Raw genomic sequence first — 26,323 nt, 5'->3', positions numbered from 1 at the left:
CCTTCTTGACTCATCGTGTTGGCCAAGCACACATCCCATAGATTTCTCAAATACTGCCAAATACAGTATAGTGGCTTATCTGGACTAGGTGGCGTCAGTACTTGGGCATTGGACAGGTGTTGCTTAACCTTGTCAAAATTTTTCTGGCATTCATCATCCCATACACCTGGATTGTGTTTCTTGAGAAGACGGAATATGGGGTCACATTTATTGGTTAGTTGTAAAATGAACCGGGCAATGTAATTTAGTCTTCTTAGAAAACCTAGGACTTCTTTTTGAGTGCGTGGTAGAGATAAATCCTGTATAGCTTTGACTTTATCCGGGTCGATTTCGATCCCCTTTTCGCTGACTACAAAGCCTAACAATTTTCCCAACCTAGCCCCAAAGGTACATTTTGCTGGATTGAGCTTTAGTTGGAATTTTCTCAATCTCAAGAATAATTTCCTCAAAACTTGTACATGCTCCTTTTCTATTCGGGATTTGGCAACATGCTCCTTTTCTATTCAGGATTTGGCAATCATATCGTCGACATAAACTTTGATTTCTTTGTGCATCATATCACGGAACAGGGTTACCATGGCTCTCTAATATGTCGCTCCCATGTTTTTTAATCCAAATGGCATTACTTCATAGCAGAATGTTCCCCCACATGGTTACAAATATGGTCTTTTCCACGTCTTCAGGATGCATCTTTATCTGGTTGTATCCTAAGAAGCCATCCATGAATAAAAATAGTGAGTAACCTGCCATATTATCCACTAAGGTGCCGATGTGAAGCAATGGGAAATTGTCTTTTGGGCTAGCCTTGTTTAAGTCTCTGTAGTCTACACACATTCATTTTTTTCCATCTTTTTTAGGGACAAGGACAATATTGGCTACCCATTCTGAGTATTTAACCACTTGTAGGAAACCAGCATCGAATTACTTCTTGACTTTTTCTTTTATTTTTATCACAACATCGGGTCTCATCCTTCGGGTCTCAACCTAAGTTCACAATTTCTACTGAAACTTTGTGAGGTAGAATCTGTTTCTCCTATTGTTCTACCATTCTTAACAAATCAAGAGATAGGTTACAATCTCTGTTATCTCCAAAGTCCTGAGGTTCCTCTAGACACGTATCTTGCTCACAAGGAGATTCTGAGTCGGTAGCAGCGTCGCTCATATCCTTGATATCTGGAGACCTGTTATAGAAAAGAACAAAAGAAATCTAAAAATAACTATCTGTATGGTATGATTATTAATAAAATGAAGGAATAAAAGAATATTTTCTCAAAATGATACACAGTTATGCATTTTATTGAAATAAAGATGTTAGACATATGCCTCTTATTACCCTTAGGCTTAGAGTAACAAGTTTGTTTTGAACATTGCTCTGAATTAGCTTTAAAAACTATAGGAATCTCTTCCGCAGTCCAATTGTTCAGAACACTTCCAGGTACATAAGAGCGAATGCCCGATAAATTTCCTTCCAAAATTCCCGCTTCAGATATGGCGTTGATATTCAGGTTTCCCATCATTTCTTCAACAGTTTCTTTTCTTGCCATCTTCCGTTCAGGGTGAATAATTCCTCCTGACACAAATGTTCTAGACATATGGGGAAAAGTCATTGGTTTTCATTTGACCTCTGCCCCGCTTAATCGTGCCCTTCTCCTTTCTTGTTTCTTCTCCAACTCCTTCTTCCTTTGCTTCGCATCTGGCTTATACCCCAAGCCAAAGCGATCCCATTTGTCCGTCAAGATTGGTACCTCAACTCTTTCTTGGAGGTATTTCCCAAGTCCCCTTCCCGGTAACGCTCTTTTTCCTACTGTCAGTTGTAGGCTCATCCTCGTAGCTTTGGATATTTTGGGCATTAGGATCTTGTTTCCTTCAACGATGAAGGCTGCATTGACAAATTCAAACGATCGATAGGAACATTCTATCACTTCATCATCTGCCTCTATGTATGGTGCATCACTGCTAACAGATGCAATAATGTCTTCTTTCGCATTTATCATTACTAGTCGTCCCTTCGTTACCAACTTTAGCTTTTGGTGCAGTGATGACGGTACTGCCCCTGCAGAGTTAATCCAAGGCCTCCCCAATAAGCAATTGTAAGAAGGTTTGATGTATATCACTAAGAAGTCTACCTCGTACGTGTTTGGCCCGATCAAGAGAGGAATCTCAATCCTTCCTATTAATTTCTTTTTGGTACTGTCGAATGCTCTCACTATGTTTTGGCACGTCTTCATATGAGAGTTGTCCACAGGCAACCTTGTCGAAACCATTTTTTTGATAAACAAAAATTTAGTTGTCGACTAAAAAAAAGAAAAAAAATTAGAGTTGCCACCGACCCTTTTTATTAGGTGTGATCGGATCACCTCTTAACTTGATCATTTTAATAAATATTTAAATTTACTAAAATAATAATTTTTGGTCTACAAAATCTAGAAAATGGGCTCGGGAATCGGTTACGCACAAGGAAGGATTAGCACCCTCGATGCGCCCAAAATTGGTACCTAATTGATTATTTAATGTCTTAATACCAAATATCTAAAACTCGAAAAGATTAAAAATATGACCCCTTTGAAAACTTGTATAAATCAAAATGTATGCTGAGGTCTTATTTTGGGAGACAAATTGTCACACCGAACAAGTTAGGATGTGCTATTTCGCGTCCTTGAAAATGAGCTTGTCTTTTTATATATATTTTTAAAAAAAACTCATGTAGTGAAGTTTAAAGAGGATATTCAATTGTTTAAGACGGATGAAAAATCGCGGCCCAATACATTAGGGCACAATTTCTCAAAATTCCAAACATTGAATATTGTTTTTAGTTTTTGAAAAATTTTCGTCTCGAGAAATCAACATGTCATGTCCAATACATTAGGACACAACGTATCAAATTCCCGAGAGTGAGCTTTTTGTTTATATGTTTTGATTAAAGAATATTCTCGATTATTTAGATTCGATGAAGAAAATTGGAACCCAATACGTTAGGGCTCAATCTTCTCGAAGTTTCCAAATGCCGAGTATTTGCATTGTTTACGAATAAAATGATTTTAATGCTCGAATAAAACGTAATCTTCTTTTTTTTTAAATGACGGAATGATAATATAACGCGAAATGATAATTCATAAGCCAAAATATATACTAATGAGTACAAATAATCAAATAATATGAACAAGCAACACAATACGCATAATAGCAATCGTCTCACATCATACAACATTCAAAAATCAAATAAATTATTAACCAATTTTTTAAAGATACACTACATAAATAATAATATTTAAATGAATTTTGAAGCAAATGTTATGAAAATTAAGGTACATAATAATATACATATGTTAATTTAAATAAGTAATGCATAGGGATTGAAACTTCATAGAATAGTATATATAATAGTACGTATAAAAAGGTTGAAATAAATGAAGTATATAATGGAGTATTTTAAAAGAAATAAATTATATATGGAATAGGTGGAAATAATATAATAACATGTAATCGGTGATTTATTATGTATATATGCACATATAAGAAATAATTTGATATAAATTGTACACGTATAAAAATATTAAAAGAATATTATTGTATAAATACTTAAATATAAAATACATAAAAATGGATTTAAAAAATTTATAAAGATAAAACCACAAAAAGTATATATTATGTTGAGTCAATAAAATAACACCTTATAAAATTATAATAATAAAATAAGTAAAACTCAAAATGAATATATAATAAGATAATGTATATAAAAAAATAAATGAAAATATAACCGAATATATCACTAATAGTTATAATATAAGATGTTTAATAAATTAATAAAAAAACAAATGTTAACAAAAAGGGGTTAAATCGCAATTGAATCTAAATTAACAAGAAACAAATAGAATTATAAACAAGATGGGGGTTAAAGTGCAATATACGGATTACATGGGGGAAGATTGGGAATATTTCCCTGCCCCAAAAACGCTGCGCTTCCTTCTGGACCACAGTAGAATAAAAACAAAATGCGAGGTAAAAAAATAAAAAAAATAAAAGGACAAATGGAACCTATTCTGAATACACTGCTCATACGGAGGGACTAAAGGGACAAATAACCCAACAATCAGAAACGCACGAAACCTTCCCTCGGGTCGGGTCACCGCGCTGGTCTCAGGCTTTAACGACACCATTTTGAAACCATTGCATTGGCATTAAACAACATCATTTCTTACGTTGTTTATAAGCTAAAAGAAAAAGCAAACCCTAAAATCTCAACAGCCTATTCTTATTCCAAAGAAAACCTAAAGCAAAGAAATACCCCCCATGCGTCGCTTCAACATTGGAGCCCCTAACCATCTGGTTCTGATTGGAACCAACAAGGGATTAGACAACGGGCTTAACCAGGTACGGGTTCTATCCCCTCTTCTTTTTATTATTTCATATATGTATACGCGACGGTGAAGAAAAGATCGAAGAAAATAAAATAGAAAAACAAAACAAACTTTCAGATTTACTTTAAAAAAATCTTTGATTTCTTTCTTTTTTTTGTATTTCAATCTGTCTCTAAAAAAATCCAAAGGGCTCTCTGTTCGTTCTTATAGCCGAACATTCAAAAATGCCCATAAAAAAATTACAATCTTTTTGTTTTTCTACTACGTTGTTTTCGTCCTATTTGCAGGTATGACGTACGGAGGCGGAGGACGTGGCGTGTACGGAGTCCAGCTTGAGGCGCATGGGGGCGCTACACGTGGGGAGCGGCTCGAGAGCGGCGCGGAGGCTGTTAGGGTTTCTAGCTTCTGTTTTTGTGTTGGGCCGCGTTAGGCCATTAGGTTTTGGTTTATTTGGGCCATTGAGCCTGTTGGTCGTAAATGGACACTTAAAAATGGACTGCTGTTATATATATTTATATTGGTTTATTATTGGTGTTTGGGCCGGGCGAATATTGGGCATTACAAACTTGTAATGGCCAGAATCTTCAATGGTGTCGGAACGGTGATTCGAGATCACTAAATCCGACAAGTGAGTAGAAAATATTATTAATTTAGTGAGTATAAGTTAAATGTGAAGTTAGGAAGATTTTTAAAATAGTGACTAGTGTACTAGAAATAAATATTAAAATAATTAGAATCGAAAATGAGGTATCGAGACTTCGAAGATCTTTAATTGAGCCATAAATATTTTTATAAATATTTATACAGTGTTAATAAGTTATTATTAAAGTTTCGTTAAGAAATTTTAAAGTTTCGATTGTTAATTGAACAAAAAGGACTAAATTATAACAAATGCAAAATTATGGGAAATGATTAAATAGTTTAAATGATAAAAGAAAGTGGGCTTAAAAGACAAATAGACCCAAGGTGCATTTGGGCTGGACGGTAAGGGCATGAAATCAACAAGAAAATAACGAGAATTAAGGGTAAAATTGGAATATTGCAAAATTTACTTAATAAAGTTAGGATTAAAGGGGAATTATCTAGATTTCTCTTTATTTTTCAGTATTCTCATCAGCAAAAACACCATAGAAGGTATTCTTAAGCTGATTTTTTATATTGTTACTGCAAGTAAGTTCAATTCTTGATTATTTCTTGAAATTTTTGTGTTTTTGTGACTTTTACAACTAGGACCACTTGTTGAATTCATTAGTTTTAGATTTTATGAATGAAATTGAAAGTTGCTATGAATATGTGCTCGAAGTATATGATGATTTAGCATGGAATTAGAGCTTTAAATTGTTTATATGTCGATTTTATTGAAAAAATTGAATAGAAAGTGGATGTTTGAGACCTAATTGTAAAAGAGTTTGAAGTTAGGGTTTTATGTGGAAATTATAAATTCCAATAGTTGTGAAATAACTTATAAGGTCTAGGTAAAGTATTAATTGAGAAAAATTATCTTAATTGAGGGGTTAATTGAGCAAGTACTGAATTGTATGAACTGTGAAATTTGGGGTAAAATGGAAATCAACACTTGGCACTAAAATAGTTTTGGACAGCAGCAGTAGTCTAAATTTGAAAAATCATAAAAAATTGTAGAGATCGAATTAGAGAATTAATAAAATATTAAAATAAATCTTATTGAGTCTAGCTTCTTATAGAAGAAACGGTGTAAGCAATGAAATTGTAAATCATGAGATATAATAGGTTTTATAAGACAAGGTTAGAATAATTTCGGGTTCCCCTATTCTGATTTTGGAAAATCATGAAAAATTGGAGAAAAATAATTAGGGGCTTAAATTTATATTTTTAAAATCCTTAATGAGTCTATTTTCAAAAGAAACAAATGATAACATCATACGAATCTTGTATGAGGAGATAATTAATTTTTAGTGAAGAAGAGTCAAAACTGTCAAATAGCAAAATAGGGATGATTTTAAAGAATAAATTGTACTTATTGGCTAAACCAAAAATTCTAAAAATTTTATGGTAAGAAGCTATGTAAGTCTAGTTTTGGGAAAAATTATAGGATCTTAATTTGGAGTTCTGTAGCTCAAGATATAAATAATTTAGTGATTATAACTCAAGGAGACAACTTTGAATGAATTATAAATAATAATGGAATTAGAGAGAATGTTACATATGAACATGAAATGTATTAAATTAATAATTAAATTTATTTATTTAAATCAAGAAAATTCAAATATGAAGCTAGATCTAGGAAAAGAAAAAGTTCGGGATTAGTAGATTTTTGCATACGAACAAGTATCGAGGTAAGTTCGTGTAACTTGAATTATATTCTTAAATGCTTGAAATGTATGTTATTGATGTGAATATGATTTGAATGTTCATTGTATGAAAATTGATGAAACATTGATATATTTGATAAAAAGGGGAAGAAATCCCGGTTGAATGGAAGGAAAATTCGATGGATCTCTGAAAAGGGATTGACGGTAAAAAAGATCTACCCGGACGGGTGATCCTATCCTGATATAGCCCTCCCGAAGAATATGTGCAAAATGGATTTAACCCAAATGAGTAATCCGAATTAGGAATTGAATTTAGCCTGGACTGGTAATTCAGATTCAAGCTCATTAGAGTAATTGTTATTGCAGGGGATTTAGCCCGGACTGGTAATCCCGACAATACTCTATGAGTTTATATTACAGGGGATTTAGCCTGAACTAGTAATCCCACTGTAATGATGAGGTTCGCGGGAGTGTGCTCTCTGAAAAGGAAATGTGCGCACATGAATATGAATTGACGGACCCGAATTTGTACACTAAAGTGTACCTCTGAAAATCAATCAAAATTCCGAGAAATTCAACGGGATAAATATGGAAAAATAATAAGGGAATAGTAATCATGGTATTGATGACCTCATCAAATCATGGTATATATTATTGATACATGAAAATTATTAAACTAACTTGAATGTTGAGTTTGTGCATGTTAGGGGAATAATGCATTGAATGGATGTATGAATATTTATTGCATTGTATTGAAAATATTTGGTAAGTATAATTCTTGTTACATGAGCTTACTAAGCACAAAGTGCTTACCCTGTTTTCTTTTCCCCTGTTTTGTAGTGTTAAGAGCTCGGAGGTCGGATTTAGTCGGAGACGCATCACACTATCAACCTCAAGATTTCGGTATATAAAGAAACTTTATTTTGGAAATCAATGGCATGTATAAGCTAATAAAGTAAATTTTAATGTGAAATGAATGTAAGGTTAGCCATTGGTATGGCTAACAAATCTTGGTTTTGGTATGTGATGAGGTTATCTTATGGATATGTTTGAATATATTTTGAAAATATGTTGAAATGGATTGGTTGGTTTAGATTAGTCTCGGTTTAAAATTGCAAGGAAGGTTAGAAATTTATAAATGGGTTATATTGAGTTCATAAAAAAATTTAAGATTTTGAAAAAAATAACTTATGGTTTCGATTTAATCTCGGTTTAGTCCCGATGTATGTTTTGGGCTTCAGAGGCCCATCCAAGGGACATCATGACATGTTTCGATAAATGAATAGTATTTAACTCGTAATAACAAAAAATTAATTCGGTAAAATCTAGTAATACCTCGTACCCTATTCCAGCGGTGAATACGGGTAGGGGGTATTACACAACCTATTCAGTGTGGACAGGGGTAGGACATTCAGTGCAGATCCATTGTCAATCAATACCCCTAGCAATTATAACCCTTGCAGCATGTGGTGATGTGTAGAGCCTTTGTGGATCCCATGCCTCCTGGTGGTATTTCATCGTCATTAAAAAAATAAAATTATCGACACTTATGTTATTGATAAGACGGTCTACCTTGTTTATGGAGATATCATCAGCGACATAGGTTTCGTTTAATACCTTTATCAGCGCGCTACGATGTGTCTTTGAGTTTAAGAGTAAAGCCAGTACTGATATGCAAGCTGGTTGTTTTTGTAGTTGTTCTACAACATTATACTCGTGTTTTAGAAATTTCAAGAATTCCTTAGCTTCTTTCTCAGTTACTAGCTCATTAACAGGTGATTCAAGTCTGGTCGGCTTCTCTTTCTTCTGTTCAATTGCCAAGGATTTTCCTTCAACAAGTTCAGCTTTTATGTTAGGGGTATCATAGCACCTTCCACTGCGTGTATAGAAACCCACGTCTTGTTCTTCTTCCGAGGTGTTAACTGGGTTCTCCTCCCCCGGGATCGTTACATTGCAGTCATAATTCTAAAGAACCATTTGATTGTCTTTATAGGAAAAATCTACGGGTTTTTGGATTATGACCCTTGGTGCAATTTGTGCTCTGGCTTCATTGATTCTTAGTCGTGAGATGATTACCACTGAGTGATTGGCCCTATAGACCTTCTTTGTCATTTTTCTTCTAAGGCACACACATCTTCTCCTTCTAGGCCTTCGGTATACTCAAAGAATTCTAGCTCCTTATTATCCATCAGACCTTGTACTAGGGCCTTGAATTCATTGCATCTTTGAATCTCATAACCTTTTTCATCATGAAACTCACAGTAGTTCCTTGCTTCTCGGGATTTCTCCCTTAAATCTTATGTGATTAATCCACTTTCTATCATTTTCTTTCAAACCCCTCTCAATAGGGTTTTCACTTTTGCTATATTCATCTTGATTCTCTTCTTCGCATTCTCAATTATTGCGTTCACCCCTTTGTCAGAAGGTTGGGTAACGGTTTCTCTGCACCAGATGGATCATCGAATCTCACAAGCCCCATTTTGATGAGTCTTTCGATTAACTTTTTGAAAGCGGTGCAGTTCTCAATCGAGTGTCCCATAATTCTCGCATGGTATTCGCATTGGGCGTTTGCATCGTGCCATTTGGGGAGTGGGGGTTGCATAGGTTTTAGGTAGAAAGGGGAACTACATGTGCATCAAACAAATCTTGGTACAATTCCTTATACGTATCGGGATGGGCGTAAGCTGGAGTGGGGGTTGCATAGGTTTCTTCGTATTTTATCTTGTGTTGGATTCTTGCCTTGGGGGGACTTGATGGCTAGTAGCCACTGCCCATGGCTGGCTTATAGTAATCGGCTTTGAATAGCCATTGTCATACACACTCGCATTATTTACCTCATTTTCTTTTTTTCTCGGGACTGTTCTCTTGGCATTTTCCCCGGCTTCTATTTTTCCACACCTTATTGCATTTTCTATCATCTCACTGGACATTACTATGTCTGAGAAACTCTTAGTTGTGCTTCCCAGCATGTGATTAATGAATGGAGCCTTAAGGGTATTAATAAAGAGCATCGTCGTTTTCTTTTCTAGTAGAGGTGGTTGGACTTGCATGCTGACTTCCATCCACCTTTGAGCATATTGCCTGAAGCTCTCGCTTGGCTTTTTCTTCATGTTTTGCAATGTGATTCTATCGGGTGTCATATCTGTTATGTGGCCATATTATTTCATGAAGACCTATGCCAGGTCCTTTCATGAATTAATTTGGGCACGGCTTAACTGATTATACCATTTGGCCATAGCCTTGGTCAGGCTGTCTTATAAACAGTGAATTAACAACTGATCATTATTAACATATCCTGTCATCTTCCTACAAAACATCGTAATATGAGCTTCGGGGCAGCTGGTCTCATTATATTTCTCAAACTCTGCGGTTTTAAACTTGGGCTGGGGCATTAGATCTGGAACCAGGCTCAAGTCTTTAGCATCAATTCCACTATGGTAATCAGCGTTTTCCAATGCCTTGAATTTCTCTTCTAGCCATCTACATCGGCCTTCAAGTTGCTTTGGGATATCCACTCTCGCCTTTTCTATTTCTGCTATATCATCAAGATTAGGGACAACGGGATTTGCTGGATTGTCTCCTGGGTTAGAGCCTGAACCTGTCGGGAAGCTTGTCGGTGCCGAGGTACCTGTCTGATATTAGGGCTTGATGTTAACGGACACCCTTTGTGGATATGCGTTTGGTTGTGCTTGGGTGTTTGTTGGGGTAAAGCTTGGAGGATAAGTAGGGTTCTCATTATTGTCCCCGGAATTGAGCATAGGGCTCTTTCCTTTTTCTAGCCCTCCAGTCAGCAACTGGGTTAATTGGCTCATCATATTCTTTTAGGATTCTAGCATCTGTTCCCTCATGTCTTGTTTAATTTTGGCCAATTATTCTTGCATCTGTATTTGCAGCTAATCTTGCATTTCTTTTTGTATTTGCTCTAATCTTTCCAATATTTGGTCCATTGCTTTAGTTTTCCCTCGGGTACCGTAATGATATTCCAGGGTAACTGCCATGATTTTAAGGTCTCTTTGTGAGGTTTAATGCACATAATGTAATGTAATGTTAATGCATGAAATGCATGAAAAAAAAGCATTGATTCTGATTCAATTTCATTAGAGTAACTTTTCGAGAAAACAAATTTCTTTACATAAAATGGATTACATATAAGGCCTCGCCCTAATACTTAAGGCCTTGACCTTCCTAAGAAGCCAAGCTAACTCTCGGCCTCGATCTAACTTTGACTCGTATTTTAGACTCAATACATCAACTTGGACTACTAAGGTTTGTAAATGACCAGCCACATCTCGTACTTGAGTCACAGCTGCACCCATAACGTAATCCCTATCCCTAACCTGATCTTGAGATCGATGAAGCTGTTCCTGCCACTACTCATTATTTTCTTCCAAGAGTTCAACTCGAAGTTCGCAATTTTGTAGTGCGGTTTTGAATTCTTCTATCTTTCTTTTTAGCTCTTCAATTTTGCTCTGGCTAGCCTTCAACTCGATTACAGAGTTACGACTACGACACTGATGTAGGGATCTTTCTAACTTTGACACCCGAGTTTTTAACCCCACCTTCTCGTTTTGACTTTCTACCAAACTCCTTTGCAAAACGTCTTATCGCGCTTGAGCATCTCGAAATTTCCTTTCCCATTGACTGGCTCTACTCTTTTCCTCTTTAATTTCTTGCTGCCATTGTTCTGACGTTTTTCCCAGACCGGTAATCCTTATTGACAATTGCAACTTCTTGTAGTTCGTTTTCAAACTGTTCAAATCCTCTTCAGCTTTATTCTTCCCCTTTCTCAGCTTCTCAGTTTCTAGTTTCTGGACGTCGACATCCAGTCCCAGCTACATTTTCTCCTCCTCCAATTACTCTATCATTTTTTCTAGTTCCAAACTCTTTCTCTCAAAATCTTGTTTGATGATCTCTAGCTCGGACAGGATCACCTGCAAGTGTTCTTCTACTGAACGTGTGTTTTATTGGTTTGACGTAAGGATGTTGTCGTTGATTCTCTGACCCCCACCACCGGTCGTACTCAGGGGTAGTCATCGGGTTAGCAACAAACCTTTTTCTTCTGTGAGTTTGGTTCCAGGCATTCGATATTTCACAAACTTTCTTTTTGTAATTATCTCCCTTGTATACAATTTTTGTAATTATCTCCCTTGTATACAAACTCATACTGAGCTAACCCTTATGTTACCGACATAAAGTGTCTTGATCTGTATTTTCTTAACACGAGCAGAGGAGTATACCCAACGGCCTCTCATATTCCAAATAGGGGAACCCAATCCAAATCTCTACACCGATCTAAAATCTCGTCAGGGACCATCTAAAAGGCTTTCCACTCGACGTGTTCGTCTTGCAGATTTTGGAGAATTATCATCCATTTCTCCTCCGTGATATCATCCCGTCTCGGCGGAGCCACTGACTCTTTCAGCAGAGAATAGTTTTCGGAGAAGATTCGATATGAGGCCTTTTTCACTTTCTAAAAATGGCTGTGGAACCATGCTAGTAAGAGTTGTGAGCATCCGATGAATCTCTCTTTGCCCGCTCTTCGGCATGCGTTCAAGGATCTGAAAGTTTTGGCCAAAATTTCGAAAACGGGTGTGACCCTTTTATCAAGTCAGTTAAATAAATCAGAGACTGCCTCGTCTATATGCCCTAAACCTTAAGGAAGATAACCAATTCATAAATGCTTAACGCGAAGACATCAACCCTCTTCTTCACATCAAGAAATGCTAGGATCAAATCTTTCAAATTTTTCCAGAGAATGCACTTACTATCACCTTTCTGCTTGATTCGGGCTGCAACCCACTGTTCGTTCATTCTCGTGATGTTCATCAACTTTTTTAAGAACGTTGGGACGTTGGTAGCTCTGGAATAAACCTTGTCAATTTGAATCTTCAGGCAACGGAGAAAAGCCGTGTACTCTTCCACAGTAGGTACCAAATCCAACTTTCCAAAAGTAAAACAACTATAAGCAGGGTTTCAATACTAGGCAAGAGCTCAGAATAAGTACTTGTCAACTTTGATATCGAATAGATAGGGCAAATCACCATAATTATAGTAGAATAGTTGCTTGATCTCATCATCTCATTGATCTCATATTTCTTTCATCTCATTATTTTGGGTTACACTAATACAAGTAAAATCCCATAACTCTGACACGTACCCCTCTGTAAGACTATCACCCTTCTCTTGTTGCGTTGTCTTGGCCCATATCCTGACGGCTGCATTATCCTCCACTTTATCAAGAAACCCCTTTTGCATAACAAGTTATCTATTTAGCAATCGAATGTGAATCAACACTTTTTTTTATAAAAATGCCACGCAATTACAATAAAAGTAAAACAAGTCAGTAGTTCATACACAATTTAAAGTAAGCGAAGAATAGTAAGTAAAGCACCTACTCGGGTAACCACTAGGGTTTGGTATGGCTCTACCTAAGGTGGGCTCTTAGGGCTCGCTATATGGGGTTCGGTTCTAACGTAAAGGTACCTGAACCAGTAGATTCCTCGATCCTCACCCACTACAAGTTCATATGGACCGAGTTCAGTTCAGGGAAATACATTTCCCTATAGCTATACAGAGATGAAAATCTCACGAAGATATAGGTACGGATGTATTCCGAAAGCGATCCACTATCCTATACGGAGGTGAAGACCTCACGAAGGAATAGCTTCTCACTCCCACTTAAAAGGGTAAAATCGACCGATTATGCGATGCAATGTGTAGAAATATATCAAAAACTCAACCCAGTAAAGCAATTATAAACCAAAATAATGAAGATCGCAACAAAGTCAAATGAAATGCAACAAAAGGATCATAAATTTATACCAAGTTTTTAATTTTTGCCAAAAAGATAACAAGTAATTAACTCGTGGCTTGACTCTCTTATTTTGGATCCCCAGTGGAGTCGCCAAGCTGTCGAAACCCTTTTTTTGAAATTGACTTTTTATTTAAAAAACAAAAAAATGAGAGTCGCCACCAGTCTTTTCTATGAGGTGTGATCGGATCACCTCGTAAGGTTTGATTTATTAAAACAATGTTTTTCGGACTACAAAAATCCAAAAAATGGGTTCAGGGGTCGGTTACGCATGAGGAAGGATTAGCACCCTCGTTACGCCCAAAATTAGTACCTAATTGATTACTTGATGTCTTTAGTGTCGAAAATTGAAAATTTGAAAAGAATTTAAAATACAATCCCTTATTAAGACATTACTTAACTAAATTAGTTGTCACAAAAAGGGGCTTATTTCAAGTTAATCAAGAAGAAAGGATCATGTCCCGTAAGTTAGGACACAACACCTTAAATCCTCGAAAACGAGAATAAACGTCATTTGATGATCATTTAAATCTCATTTTTTATTTATTTTAAAGTAGATATTTAATTATCTCGGTTTTAGAAAGAAGTCATATTCCGTAAGTTAGTAACACGACTTTTCTAATTCTGAAAATAATGAGCATTGCCACGATTTAAAAATTTTACCTTTTTTATGCATCGTACCAAAACAAGCATAACATTTGAAATAACGTGTATTTAATTTATTCGGGTATAGTACAAAAACGAGTAAATGTATTTGAACACGGTTCGTGACATGATTGCAACCATGATAAAATTAAATGGAAGTATATATACAAAAAAAATAGTGGTATACGGAAAATAAAGATGTTATGCTAGTAAATGACAGTGCAATACCAATTTGTAGTAATAATAGCATGATAATAATACGCATAATAAAATATGAACGTATAATAATAACAATAACACGAACAATAAATGTGCAAGTAAAACGTAAATAATCTAATTTTTGAAAACATATAAGAAAAATAATAAATAAATAATAACGATAATAAATGTAAATGAAATAAAGATAAAAATAAATAATAAATAAAAATGCACAATAAATACAAAAACAAACCAATTTTAAATAAAAAGGAAATAATGAGTAAATAAAATAAATAAATAAATAAATAAAATGAAATAAAAATTAATACATAAAAATAAATAACCTAGACAGGTTCGAAATTAAATAAATAAGGATTACATTGACATTGAAATGAAATTAAAAGTCTAAATTATAATAAAATAAGTGCATAAATATAAGAAGGATTAAATTGAAACTTAAGTAAATTTTAGGGGAGAAATTAGGATAAAAATAAATAAGGTACTAAAATGTAACACGCGAAAAAAGATAGGGACCAAAGGGGAAATATTCCCTGTCCCAAAACGCATCGTTCCATAAGGGACTAAAATGAAACAAAACCAAAATTAAATGGTAAAATTTAAAAAGAAAAAGAAAAAATGAAATAGGATTGGATTGAAAAACAGTTAAAAAGCGAAATGACCAAAGCGGCAATTAGACCCCCCGACTAAAAAACACGCGGATCCTTGCCAGGGTCTGGTCGGATCTCGGGTCGGTCTCCAAGACGACGTCGTTTTGGGGCATTTCAGACCATCCCAAAACGGCGTTATTTAGCAAGCCTATTTAATTCAATTTTTTTTCAAAAAATTCATTTCAGCCTATATTTTAAAAAAGATTTAACAAACGTTCTTTTCTCTCAAGGCCTTCTTCGACCGACCTTGGCTCTGGCAAGTCACTGCCGCAATGGCCATCGGTCACCGACGACGACTCCACCATCCACGGTGGCTGGAAAACCTAAACATCTCATTTTTAGTCTTTCGGCTCCCAAAATCCAGATTTGGGGTCAGTGCTCACCGGAGACCTGCCGATGGCCGCAAAAAATACGGAGGACGCTTTGGTTTTCGATGGCAAAATATCGAACGCCGAGTAAGTTTTTATTTTATTTTTTTATATATAGGCAATAACAGATTTAAAAAAAGGAAAAATAAATAAAAGATCACCTTTGATTTTTTTTGATTGCTTTGTTTTTTTTATTTCTTTTTCCAAAAATACCCCCAATACAATCTATTCTCTGGCTTTTATAGGCATTTTACACTTGTTTAAAATACATATATTTTTTTTTATTTTGTCACTATTCCTGCATCTACTTCTACTATTCTTGTCTTTTCCATTTTTTCTTTGCAGGTAGTAGTTGGTGATGGTGGCAGAGGAGTTGGTGCGGCGCTGACATGGGGCAAAATGGGGAGTGACGGCTAGGGTTTCTGTTCCCTCTCTTTTTTTTTTATTTTGCTGAAAATTGTTTAAGGTTTGGGCTTATTGGGCTACTAGGGTTTTTTTGTTTAATTTGGGCTTTGTAATTGTAAAATTGGGTCTGATGGACTTTGGACTGTTGTTATTTTTATTTTTTTGGTTGTTGTTTAGGGCCCGGGTAAAATTGGGCCCTTACAACATACTTTTAAGTAAAGTTGCTCATGGGTTAGGTCGGTCCCATGTAAAGTATCTAAATCAGTTTTTCATGACGGGGCCCAACTCAGACCAAAAAATGGGCTTACTTTTTTGCCCAAGCTCGACTCAATTTGAGATAGGTAAAACACTACCACAAATATAATAGATGTTTTATTATGATAAAAACACAAATAAACATACACAATTCTAATAATTCAAACAAACATATAATATTACAAATATCTAAACTAACACAATTCTAATATTTTTCAAAATTAACATACCTTAATACTAATCTTATCAATTAATAAACTTTAACACAAATCTAAACTATTAATAAGGATTATTACAAAAAAAATTAATATTACAAATCTAAAATATAAGTATTTATAATATTACAAAAAAAATTAAAATACCTTTTTTTTTCGGGGACCTTCCTTTTTCTTTTTCGGTTGGGGAGGGAGAAACCTTAGGGTTTTTTTTTATCAGAATGTATGTATGCTTGTGTGGGGGTTGGGGGGCCAAACCCACCCCTTTATAATAACGAAATGTTTATTTTATATATAAATTTAAAAAAAAGAAAGAAAGAAGAAGTTGAAACCCTAGTTTATTACCGAACTTGTGACTAACCTGTCACTTTAGTGACAGGCCATCAGGACGGTGCTGTCGCGCTATCAGGCGGCACCGTCCTGCCACCGACGTGACCAATTAGTCATGGGTTTAGCGGTAAATTTCGATTTTAGCTTTTTTTTTAAGTTTAATAAAAAAATTATACATTAATTTATTCTGGTGCTGTCTGACACGTCGGTGACACAATTAAATTTTTTTTACATAATATAGTATAAAAATACGGGGCCAATACAATATCAATATCGTCGATTTCTCAACTGACACCAAAGAAAAATTGTTTTTTTCAAAACAAATCATCAGTGCAATCATTGGTGGCAGGTGAGGTTGGTGGCTCCGATTGATCAAGCGACATTGTTTTTCACTCTCCAATTTGTCTTGTTTCATAAATAATGCCCCTGTTATCTCATTTCAGTAATTATTTTTTTATATTATTTAGGTAAAGAATCCAAAATTATATAAAAGGAAGAACTTTGATTTTACACAATTAGATACATTAAACTTTGATTTTTGTTTAAATGTATCCACAAAACTTTTATTTTGATTTAATTGTATACATTTAAAGAAATAAATACATCAAAAGAATTATATTGGATCACTGCAATTATTTGTATATGTAATATATAAACATAAAATAATCTTATATTGATAATTATATTAATTATTTATGAAAATTGACTCAAATTAAATTATCATATATATATATATATTACACATTATACTAAAATTCATATATAAATTTAAAAATATAAAATTGCATAAAATGATTCCATTTGTCACATTCTCCGTGAAGCGAACATGGTAGCATATTCCATGGCAAAATTCACGGCCATCGGTTGGCATGATTGGCGAACGTTTGCTGCGCCACCTCCTAGCTGTTTGACTTCTCTTTGTGGTGATCTGGATACAGGCTTTCGTGCTTAATTTCTTTTAGTTTATGTTTCTTGACACTGAGCTGTGCCCTCTTCTTTCTACCAAAAAGAAATGATGTTTATATATATTTACACTATATTTAAAATTTTAATTGATTTAGTGTTATTCAACAATCAAATTCTAATACTAAAAAAAATTAATTTTTACAAAACTATGATATTATTTTGAGAATAATTTTTTTCATATAAAATTTTAAAAAAATATTTACACTTTGAGTCTAAAATATCTTTATCTTTTAATATCTCAATTTTACTTTTTCATTCAAATTCATATTTGATTTTTTTAATTTATTTATTTATTTGGTGAATTACAATAATAGAGTAAAGCCCGAACAATAAACACGACTAGCGTGACTCGAACTTAGGCCATATTTAGGGGGTGAACACCGGCATCACATGGAGTTTATTACATATAATTTTTACCCATATGTAAGTGTGTCATAATCAAATAAATGTTATGTTAGATATTTCGCAATTTATTATTTATTGTGTTTAATTAATTAGGCTTTTGTAATAAAAACAACTGTAATCATGTCGCATGAATTCGTCCCTTCATTCTTTTAGTTAGTGTAGGTTTGAGAAGTCATGTGATAATTAAAATTAAGTGTAAAGGTTTTTAAAATTGGATTGTTTAGTTGGTTGGATTAGTGATTAGTTAATATATGGATTTAGGATAAGATAAAAAATGGGATGAATTGTTAACTATTAAAAACCGCAATTGGACCACAAATCATCCACCTGATGGACTAATAAAAAATTGATTGTATTAGTTTTTGTAGTTAAATCAACTTGGGAAAAAGGAGAAAAACCTTATATTGGCCCAATTTCTTTTAAAGTTAACCGGTTTTTTATAGAAAAATTCATAACTTGAAATCTAATTCAACCTTATGATTCAGAATCCAACCCGTAACTGATACCCTTGCGATCTCGCAAGGGAAACATGCAAATACTCCTCGTAACCTTGGGAGGTGGGATACACGAACACGTATGATGATACTCGCAATTTTCTTTACTAATGCTTGTCATGTTTTGTTTTAATTAAATTAATTTGTTGTTATGATATTAATAATATTATTATAGGATGAGCATATAATATTCAACTGACTATCTATGCTAATGAAGAAAATCATACTACAATTGCCATACCAAAAAAAAAACCATGGCAACAAGAATAAATGGCAAGGCATTTTTTGTTTTCTCCCTCTTTTCAAATGTAAGATCTACCATTGATATAGCAGATATTTTTGCAATTATTGAACTGAAACACATTTTTGAATCTGTGGTATATGAATTTGTAATCTTTAATTTTTTTTTGATTTCATGAATGAATGTAAAATATGAGTGAACGAATATATTGGAGCTATTAAAATATAATTTTATATTTAGACATGATTGAAAAAAAAAAGAATGAGAATGAAGACATTAAAAGATTGGAATGTGCAAGAAATAATGAAAAATTATATTTTCATCATTTATTTAAAATTAATTTAATTATAAATTAATCAATCAAAATGATTTTTTTTTTGTATATAAGAAGAAAAATGGTGAGTAGGGATTAAACAATCTTCTCTCTATTTGATCCCAATAGAAAGAAATGGAATCATTAATGGCTTATTTTCTCTATTTGAGTAGGGATATGGGATGCCTTATTTTAGATGACATTCTCAACTCTTTGTTCTTCTTTGTATGAAGTCCCAACAATAATTTATGTTGAAATATTTATGAAATTATTTCCTCATACTATATACGTATGTGCGTGCATGCAATTTCAAATTGATTTCTATATTTATAAATCCCTTCCCTTACTTGTAATGAAGAAAAAAGCACCAAACTCCAATAAAGCTCATCATCCCAATCTATCAATATTTATATTAAACATACACACACCAACGCAAGTTCTCATTCGTAAACAAAAGTAAGCTTAGATTATACATATATGCCATTAAGTGAGGAACAAATAAAAAACCGAGATGAACGACATAAATTACCTGTTAACTGTAGATGGTTCGTATGATTCTCTAAAACAAGAGCTAAAATAGTTTTGAGACCAGATACTACCTTCTATTTGCTTTGTATGAGTACCACAAGTGTCGGACCTGATGCCGCGGAAAAGATGTTCTTGACCATCCAGGCCAACTCGATTTTTGGTGCAAAACATTGAGTATTCAACTTCTCTAACCACTTCAACCATCTAGTGGGCTGCAGCAAACGATAAAAGAAATAGACACTTGACTAGAGTCCAGTCAAATCACCAATGGTACTCATGATGTTTCTGAAGCTACAACATGAGGAACAAGAACTGCTTCACCATTTGCAGCATTTGATACCGCAATCTCTTCTATGCGCTTCCAGGCCGCTTCGTGTTTTGTTTTGATCTCTTCCCACTTTTCTGTATTTTCTCGAAACTTGTTCAAGCATTCCTCAAATAGCTCAGGATCGGTATCAGAAAAAATCTTGCGAACATTAAGCGTCAAGCTCTGTACAACCTGATTCCAATGGTTATGCCCATTTTGCTCCAAGGCAGGGAATATAATGGGCAGTATAACTCTGCTGTTTTGTCTAATTAAGCTCTCAATGTGATCGTTATTCCACAAGTACAAAGCCCTCTCTGCTACCTGTAAAAGCAAGAATCAATTATCTGAAATCCCAAAAATCCATTGCATATATAACCAAACATTTCAGCAGAAGTCAGAACCAAACTGAAATCTTCAGATTTCATACCAAGAACTTGAATCTTACACAGAACTTCACTAACTAAATTCTTGTCAATGAAGGGAAAATTATTTTTTGATAGTAAATTGCCATATACTGTAACTAAAGGATTTATTATGGAAACATAATAATTTGGTTTTTACATGGTAACACCATAAATTGAACTATATTATCATAGCAATGCACAAACCACTTGAACAATGAAAGACAACATACTATTGTTCATTTTAGTATGTCCAACCCAGCTCCGTAGTGTCATAAAGAATAACGAAACCGTCAAGAGTCAGTAAGCCATCAATTTATTTACGAAGATTATACATATATTTGAATCCCAAGCTCTAGAAACAACCCACAAACTGGTTAAACCACTTAATCTTTGCATGTAATAGCACACAACACACATCCTTCCTGCCAAAAGGAAAGCAATTTTTTCCTTGAACTAGAATCTCTAAAGACCAGGTTCATATGAAATCAAATATATGCTTTCTAACAAGCCTATGAAACTCGACCTGTGTGTACATGCAGCCCCAAGTTTTAGCAACAACCAATTAAATGGTTAAACCTCTTAATGTTAATATGTAATAGCACGAGATTCGCATCTTTCCTGCCATGGTGAAAGCAATTTTCCTTTCAACTAAAACCCAGGTGGCACAAAGTCAAATTTTACACTCTATTAAGCCTATGAAACTTGACCGTATTTAAATTATAATTATCTTCAACAACTATTTAACCAAAACAAGCACCAGAGTGATCAAGATTCAAGGCCACATTCATTGCCATGCTACCACCAGCATTCGAATAAGAGTCAACAACTGCAACCTGGACGACCACAGAAATATGGTAACAGCAGACTATTAACTGAATTCCACCATACTTCTGCTTTTGTCCACTTGCACTTTAGTAACATTCTCAAGTGCCCATATTAGAGATAGCTAGATAGGAAATTCAAATAGTAAAACAAAAAGGACTGCTAGGAAAAACATTCAATATAACTCCGAACCTATAAAAGTTCGGAAGCAAACAAATATGTAGGTGCATGGATGTATCAACTATTGATGCACAGCCAAAACATCAATCATTTTCCATATTCAAGTCAATAAAAGATTATCCAGTAGAATTCCTCAGCATGTTTAATAGCTAACTAACTTGGCACATATTTTACGCAATTATGCCGATAACAAGCAGGCTATCCTTTTTTTTTTTTTGGCCAACAAGAAGCAAGCTACCGTTAAGTGCCAAAAGTTAACACCTAGATATTTGGATTTTTAAGTGTCAAATCACCCATCGAAAGACTATTATGAGTTATGACTTCTACCAATGAGGATTATTTAACAAGTAATTTAGACCTCGAGAGCGAGAAAAATATCAGGCTTATGCACAACCAGCATGGGTTTGATCTCATAAGCTCAAGCATATAGACAGGTGTACAACAGAGAGAAGCAGAGAAACATCATTGAGAACTTAATAAGATCTAATTTGCTAACATAGAGTCCATCCTCTTAATTATCTCAATCTGGAAGGATGATAATAGAAGACCCCTGGAGAGAGATGAAAGAACTACCCTATCACTCCATTTAGATTCTTTAAAGCGAAGAGTGATTTTTTAGGATTAGTTTAGGATTAGTACAGGACAGATGGAACTTTTGACTAGGGCATTTCAGACGATAGGATATGAAGAGAAATTTGAAAAGTTAAAAGGCATATTACCTGAAAGTGTGAACTGCTCAAACATCGTGCAATTTTTTGGAACAAGGGTACCATACATCTCTGAAATTCAGCAGGCTGAGTAGCTTCCAAAATTTCTTCAAGCTCACTGAGGAACATGACTTCCTTTGAGCTATTAGTAATTGGCCAGTATTTCAACAATCCCCTTATAACAGTATCAGCTAGTTTGCAGTCTTTCTCGACAAACTGCGTGATGCAGTAAGATAACTGCTGGTGGTACATCGGCAAGCATTTTGGTTTGTGAAGGGGTATTAGTGCCCGGACAAGGAATAACTTGTGCTCTTCTTTGAGTGGCAGAGCAAACCCATTGATTATACTTCCCAAAACCTCTAAAAGCTCAGCTATCCCATTATGCTTCTCCGTTTCAAAAATAAAACGGAAGAAAATATTGTTAATAGCTTTCCTGATATATGGACGATGCACCATAAACTTGCCATAGATACGATGCAGAATTGTTTTTAGATACTCCCTCTCCCTTGGATCTTCAGAATCAAAGAGATCCAATAATTTAAGAACAAAAGAATGGTCAATATATCTCTTGGCCAACTTCGCATCAGTTTCGGGAGATGCCACAAATCTCAGAAAGAATTCATATACAATTTGCAAGTGAGGCCATGCAGGGTCCACCAATGGCTCTTCCTCTTCCAAATCGAAGGCTTCTAGCACCTTGTTTTCACGAGGCTGTGGAGTAAGAGGTCGAAACAAGTTGGCAGACACCATCTTTACAGCTTCTTGCATAACGGATTCAGAAAACTTTCCATTCGCAGAACTAACATAATCCACAAGCTCAAGTAACGTCTGTCGCTTGATGTCCTTCTCTTTCAAGTTCTTCATTGGGTCAGAGAAATCAAATACAACGCAACACAAGCTCAGCTTTCTAAGAAACAAGTTTTGCTTCTCAGAGCTAGGAACATCCTTAAATCCTGGCAAAGCTTCATATGGAGCAGTTCCTGAGTTCCCATTAAGTTTTTGATCAACAACTTGGGAGAGTCTACTTCCATGGCTATATGCGAAAGTAGAAGCAGAATTAGGGCCAGGAAGAGGGGCGTTATCAATTAGCAGCCTATGATTACCCATGATATCACTGCTTCTGGAGTGGGAGGGATTACTCAAAGGAGGAGCAGACGAACCCCCAAATTCACGATTCTCAGACGACTTAGATGGCTTTCGAGGAAGCCTGCCTAGTATCTGCTTGATCATATTCAAATCAAAATAACGAACCAAATCCACAATGAACCAACCCTTATTCAATTTTCCTCTACAGCATAACCTAGTCCATTAAGAGAAGGGAACTTCAACTCCAAAATCAGAGAAGAAAACCCTATAAACTATCCCAGAAGCAGAAACCTCTATCGGGATGAAATTTTGAAAAACCCCAAAAGCATCTACCAAAGCAAACACTCTTGCTCTTACCAATCATCCTATACCCAAACTTTGACAACTTGTTTTGCTCAGTACAACTATAAAACAGAGAGATAACACCTTTTGACTTAACTTGAACAGAAATAAAAGATAAAAACAAATCCACTTAAAACTGGAAGGCAAAACTACAAACTTCAAGAATTAAGAAAAAGCTCCAGGTTTCTAATTCTATGTAGTTCCCCGTTACCTCTTCTTCCCCAAATCAGCAGCCAAAGTCAGTTGGGTCAAATGATGACAGAATCTGGGTTTTATCAAAAACACCGAACTAGCATCAATCATGGAAACTATGAACCAGTATATATATGAACTATAAAAGGTGATGAACTGAAACAGAAGATAACATAACAAGAAGAAGAAAAAAGCAAAAACAAGATAGAAGACAAAAGCAAACCCAGAAGAGAGGAGAGCCCTTGAAACTTACAGAAAGCTATAATAACTTGATGCAGAAGTTGAACAAAAGAAAGCAAAAGGCTTTAGATTTTCCCCTTTTTTAACTTTCTATTTTCCTTCTGAATTTACTTTGGGCCAAGGGAGGAAAAAGAGAAAGTCAGAGAGAGAGAGAGAGAGATAGAGGGAACAAAGTGAGCAAAAAAAAAGCAGCCCTTCGATGCAAGAACCTTACTGGCTTACTCACAACCCGTAAATGGAACATCTGAGAACATTTAAAAATTATATAAATTAGTAAAAAAAAAAAGTTTGACAAACAAAAATAAGTCTACATACCCTGTCAAGTAGTACTTGTAATTTGGATAATTAATAAAATATAAAATAAAAACAAATAAACAAAGGTTTTTTGTGATGATATACATTATGAGTATGAGGTAATGTTGAATTTTTTTTTGAGGTATATGCTTTTTTTTTCTCCAATTCTGCTACCATTAACAACTGTAACACAGTGTTTCAAACATTGGACCATATCCAATTTACAACCCTTTTTATTGGATTTGTTTAACAAAATCTATAGCTTACAAGGAAAAAAGGGTTACTTTAAAAGTTTCATGTAAGATTAACCCAAAACCTAAATGGGACCAGAAATTCTTACCAAGCATATATAGGATTAGGGAATCATTTGACTTCCATTTATTTTAGGGTTTATTTATAGAAGCTAACAAATTTGTTTAAAGGGTGTTGGTACATACATTATATTTGGAGAATAATCCAAAGAGATGGAAATGATTAGGGTTTATTTGCGTCTAATTTTTAAAAGAAAGTCAATAAGAGGACAAGTACTTGAGCTAAGAAAAACAAAAGAAAAGAAGTAGGATGACCGACCATGGCAACTTGTAAAAGGGTGTCATGCTGTCCTGCAAATCAGACATGGATATTATCTCTCATAATTCTAAGTCAATTATGAATTGAAAATGTGACCATTAATACCCCAAAAAGAAAATGTTAGACAAGAATAAATGCAAAATTCAAGGTTTATTATGGTTCACATGTGATTATTCTTTTAAGAAGTTCTATATTAGAATCTCAATAAATATATTTTTATATTTTATTCTGATATCACAACAAAAGAGATGTAAAATCCTAGATTTGAAATTATAATGTTAAACTAATTTCCAGTATGTAAAACAGACCCTGGCTGGGTAGGGTGTGGGGTTGGTTGACGCGGTGTTTGAGTGCGTCGGCAGCCGAGCAACAATTGGAGCTTGCACTCCAGGCCCGACTTCGTTGGAGCAGAGCCCAATTTGCCCAATCCAACCTTAACCTTACTGGCCTTCACACTTCACAACATATACAGAGTCGATTCAAGTTCCTGTTCATTTTATATGTTATCAATAAAATTCATTTTATTAAAAAATAAAAATGTATTTTTTTTAAATAAGGTTCATTGGATCTTAGGTTATACAAGATTTATCAAATAATTTCAAAGTTTAAAGTTTAAAATAAATTAAATAATTATTTTAATCTTAATTATAGAAAGGAAAAGAAAAAACACGAACAACAAAGAAACCAAATCTTTCTCTCTATCAACTGAGAAATTATTTTAAGGACTCTTCCCACCATATCATCCATGGTCCCTTTTTAATTATTTAATGACATTTCAACAATTTTTTCCATGATACATAATTTTGGTAATTTTTACCCTAAACCTTAAATTCGAGCCCTGAATCTTGAACTCTGAACTCAAACCCTAAACCCGAAATGTCGAACCTAAATCTCAAGTTTGGGGTTCAAGGTTTAGGATTTGAGTTTAGGTCTGAAGTTCAGGGTTTGAGATTTAATATTCAAGTTTGAGTTCGGGGTCTAAGGTCAAGACTCAGGGTTCAAGGATCATGGTTTTGTGTTTAGAGTTCAAGGTAAAAAAAGTTACCAAAAATATGTATCAATGACATGAAAAAATTACCAAAATCTTGAACCTCGAACTCAAACCTTAAACCCAAAATACCAAACCCAAATCTCAAGTTTAGGATTCAAGTTTAGGTATCAGTTTAGGGTTTGAGATTCAAGATTTAAGGTTTGAATTTAGGGTCTAAGGTCAAGATTTAGGTTCAAGGATCATGGTTTTATGTTTGGAGTTCAGGGTAAAAAAATTACCAAAATTATGCATCAATGACATGAAAAAAAATTGTTGAAATACAATGAACTAATTGGAAAGGGACCATGGATGATATGATGAGAAGAGCCCATAAAATAATTTCTCCTATCAACTTGATGATAGCATCAACGATAATGCCATTGATAATTTATTTGGGGAGGGGCGGGTGTAGCCAAGTGGATAAAGGCAGTGGATTGTGAACGCACCGTGCGCAGGTTCAATTCCCATCGTTTGCCCGTATAGTTTTTTTTACTATTTTTTATTTTTAAAATTTTTAAATATATATTATTTGTTTTTATAAAGAAAAAAAGAAAGAAATAATCTCTAATATTTATTCTGATGATAAAGAATCAAATTATCACTATATTTATTCTTTTTACTACTTCTTCCAAGTACAGGATAATCCCAAAGTGTTATG

At 34.5% G+C, this 26,323-nt stretch overlaps 1 protein-coding gene across 3 annotated transcripts; it reads right to left on the bottom strand.

Annotated features, from left to right (window-relative positions):
- Positions 1–19,350: 19,350 nt before the first annotated feature.
- LOC107909758 (serine/threonine protein phosphatase 2A 57 kDa regulatory subunit B' theta isoform) lies at positions 19,351–24,067 on the bottom strand. Of its 3 annotated transcripts, XM_016837399.2 has the most exons (4): positions 23,785–24,018; positions 23,551–23,604; positions 21,924–23,401; positions 19,351–20,119 (listed from the first exon to the last, which is right to left on the bottom strand). In XM_016837399.2, exons 3-4 carry the CDS (start codon positions 23,139–23,141, stop codon positions 19,766–19,768), a joined length of 1,572 nt encoding a protein of 523 aa, XP_016692888.1. In that variant the 5' UTR covers positions 23,142–23,401; positions 23,551–23,604; positions 23,785–24,018; the 3' UTR covers positions 19,351–19,765. The 3 variants fall into 3 exon arrangements, with proteins under 3 accessions (XP_016692888.1, XP_016692887.1, XP_040944812.1); XM_016837398.2 differs by having other exon boundaries at positions 21,924–23,604; positions 23,785–24,067; XM_041088878.1 differs by lacking the exon at positions 23,785–24,018 and having other exon boundaries at positions 23,551–23,776.
- Between the last annotated feature and the right edge of the window lie 2,256 nt (positions 24,068–26,323).

Source organism: Gossypium hirsutum, chromosome D02, assembly GCF_007990345.1.
Source record: "Gossypium hirsutum isolate 1008001.06 chromosome D02, Gossypium_hirsutum_v2.1, whole genome shotgun sequence".
NCBI classification, from domain to species: Eukaryota; Viridiplantae; Streptophyta; class Magnoliopsida; order Malvales; family Malvaceae; genus Gossypium; species Gossypium hirsutum.
This window is presented reverse-complemented; position numbering and strand designations above follow the sequence as displayed.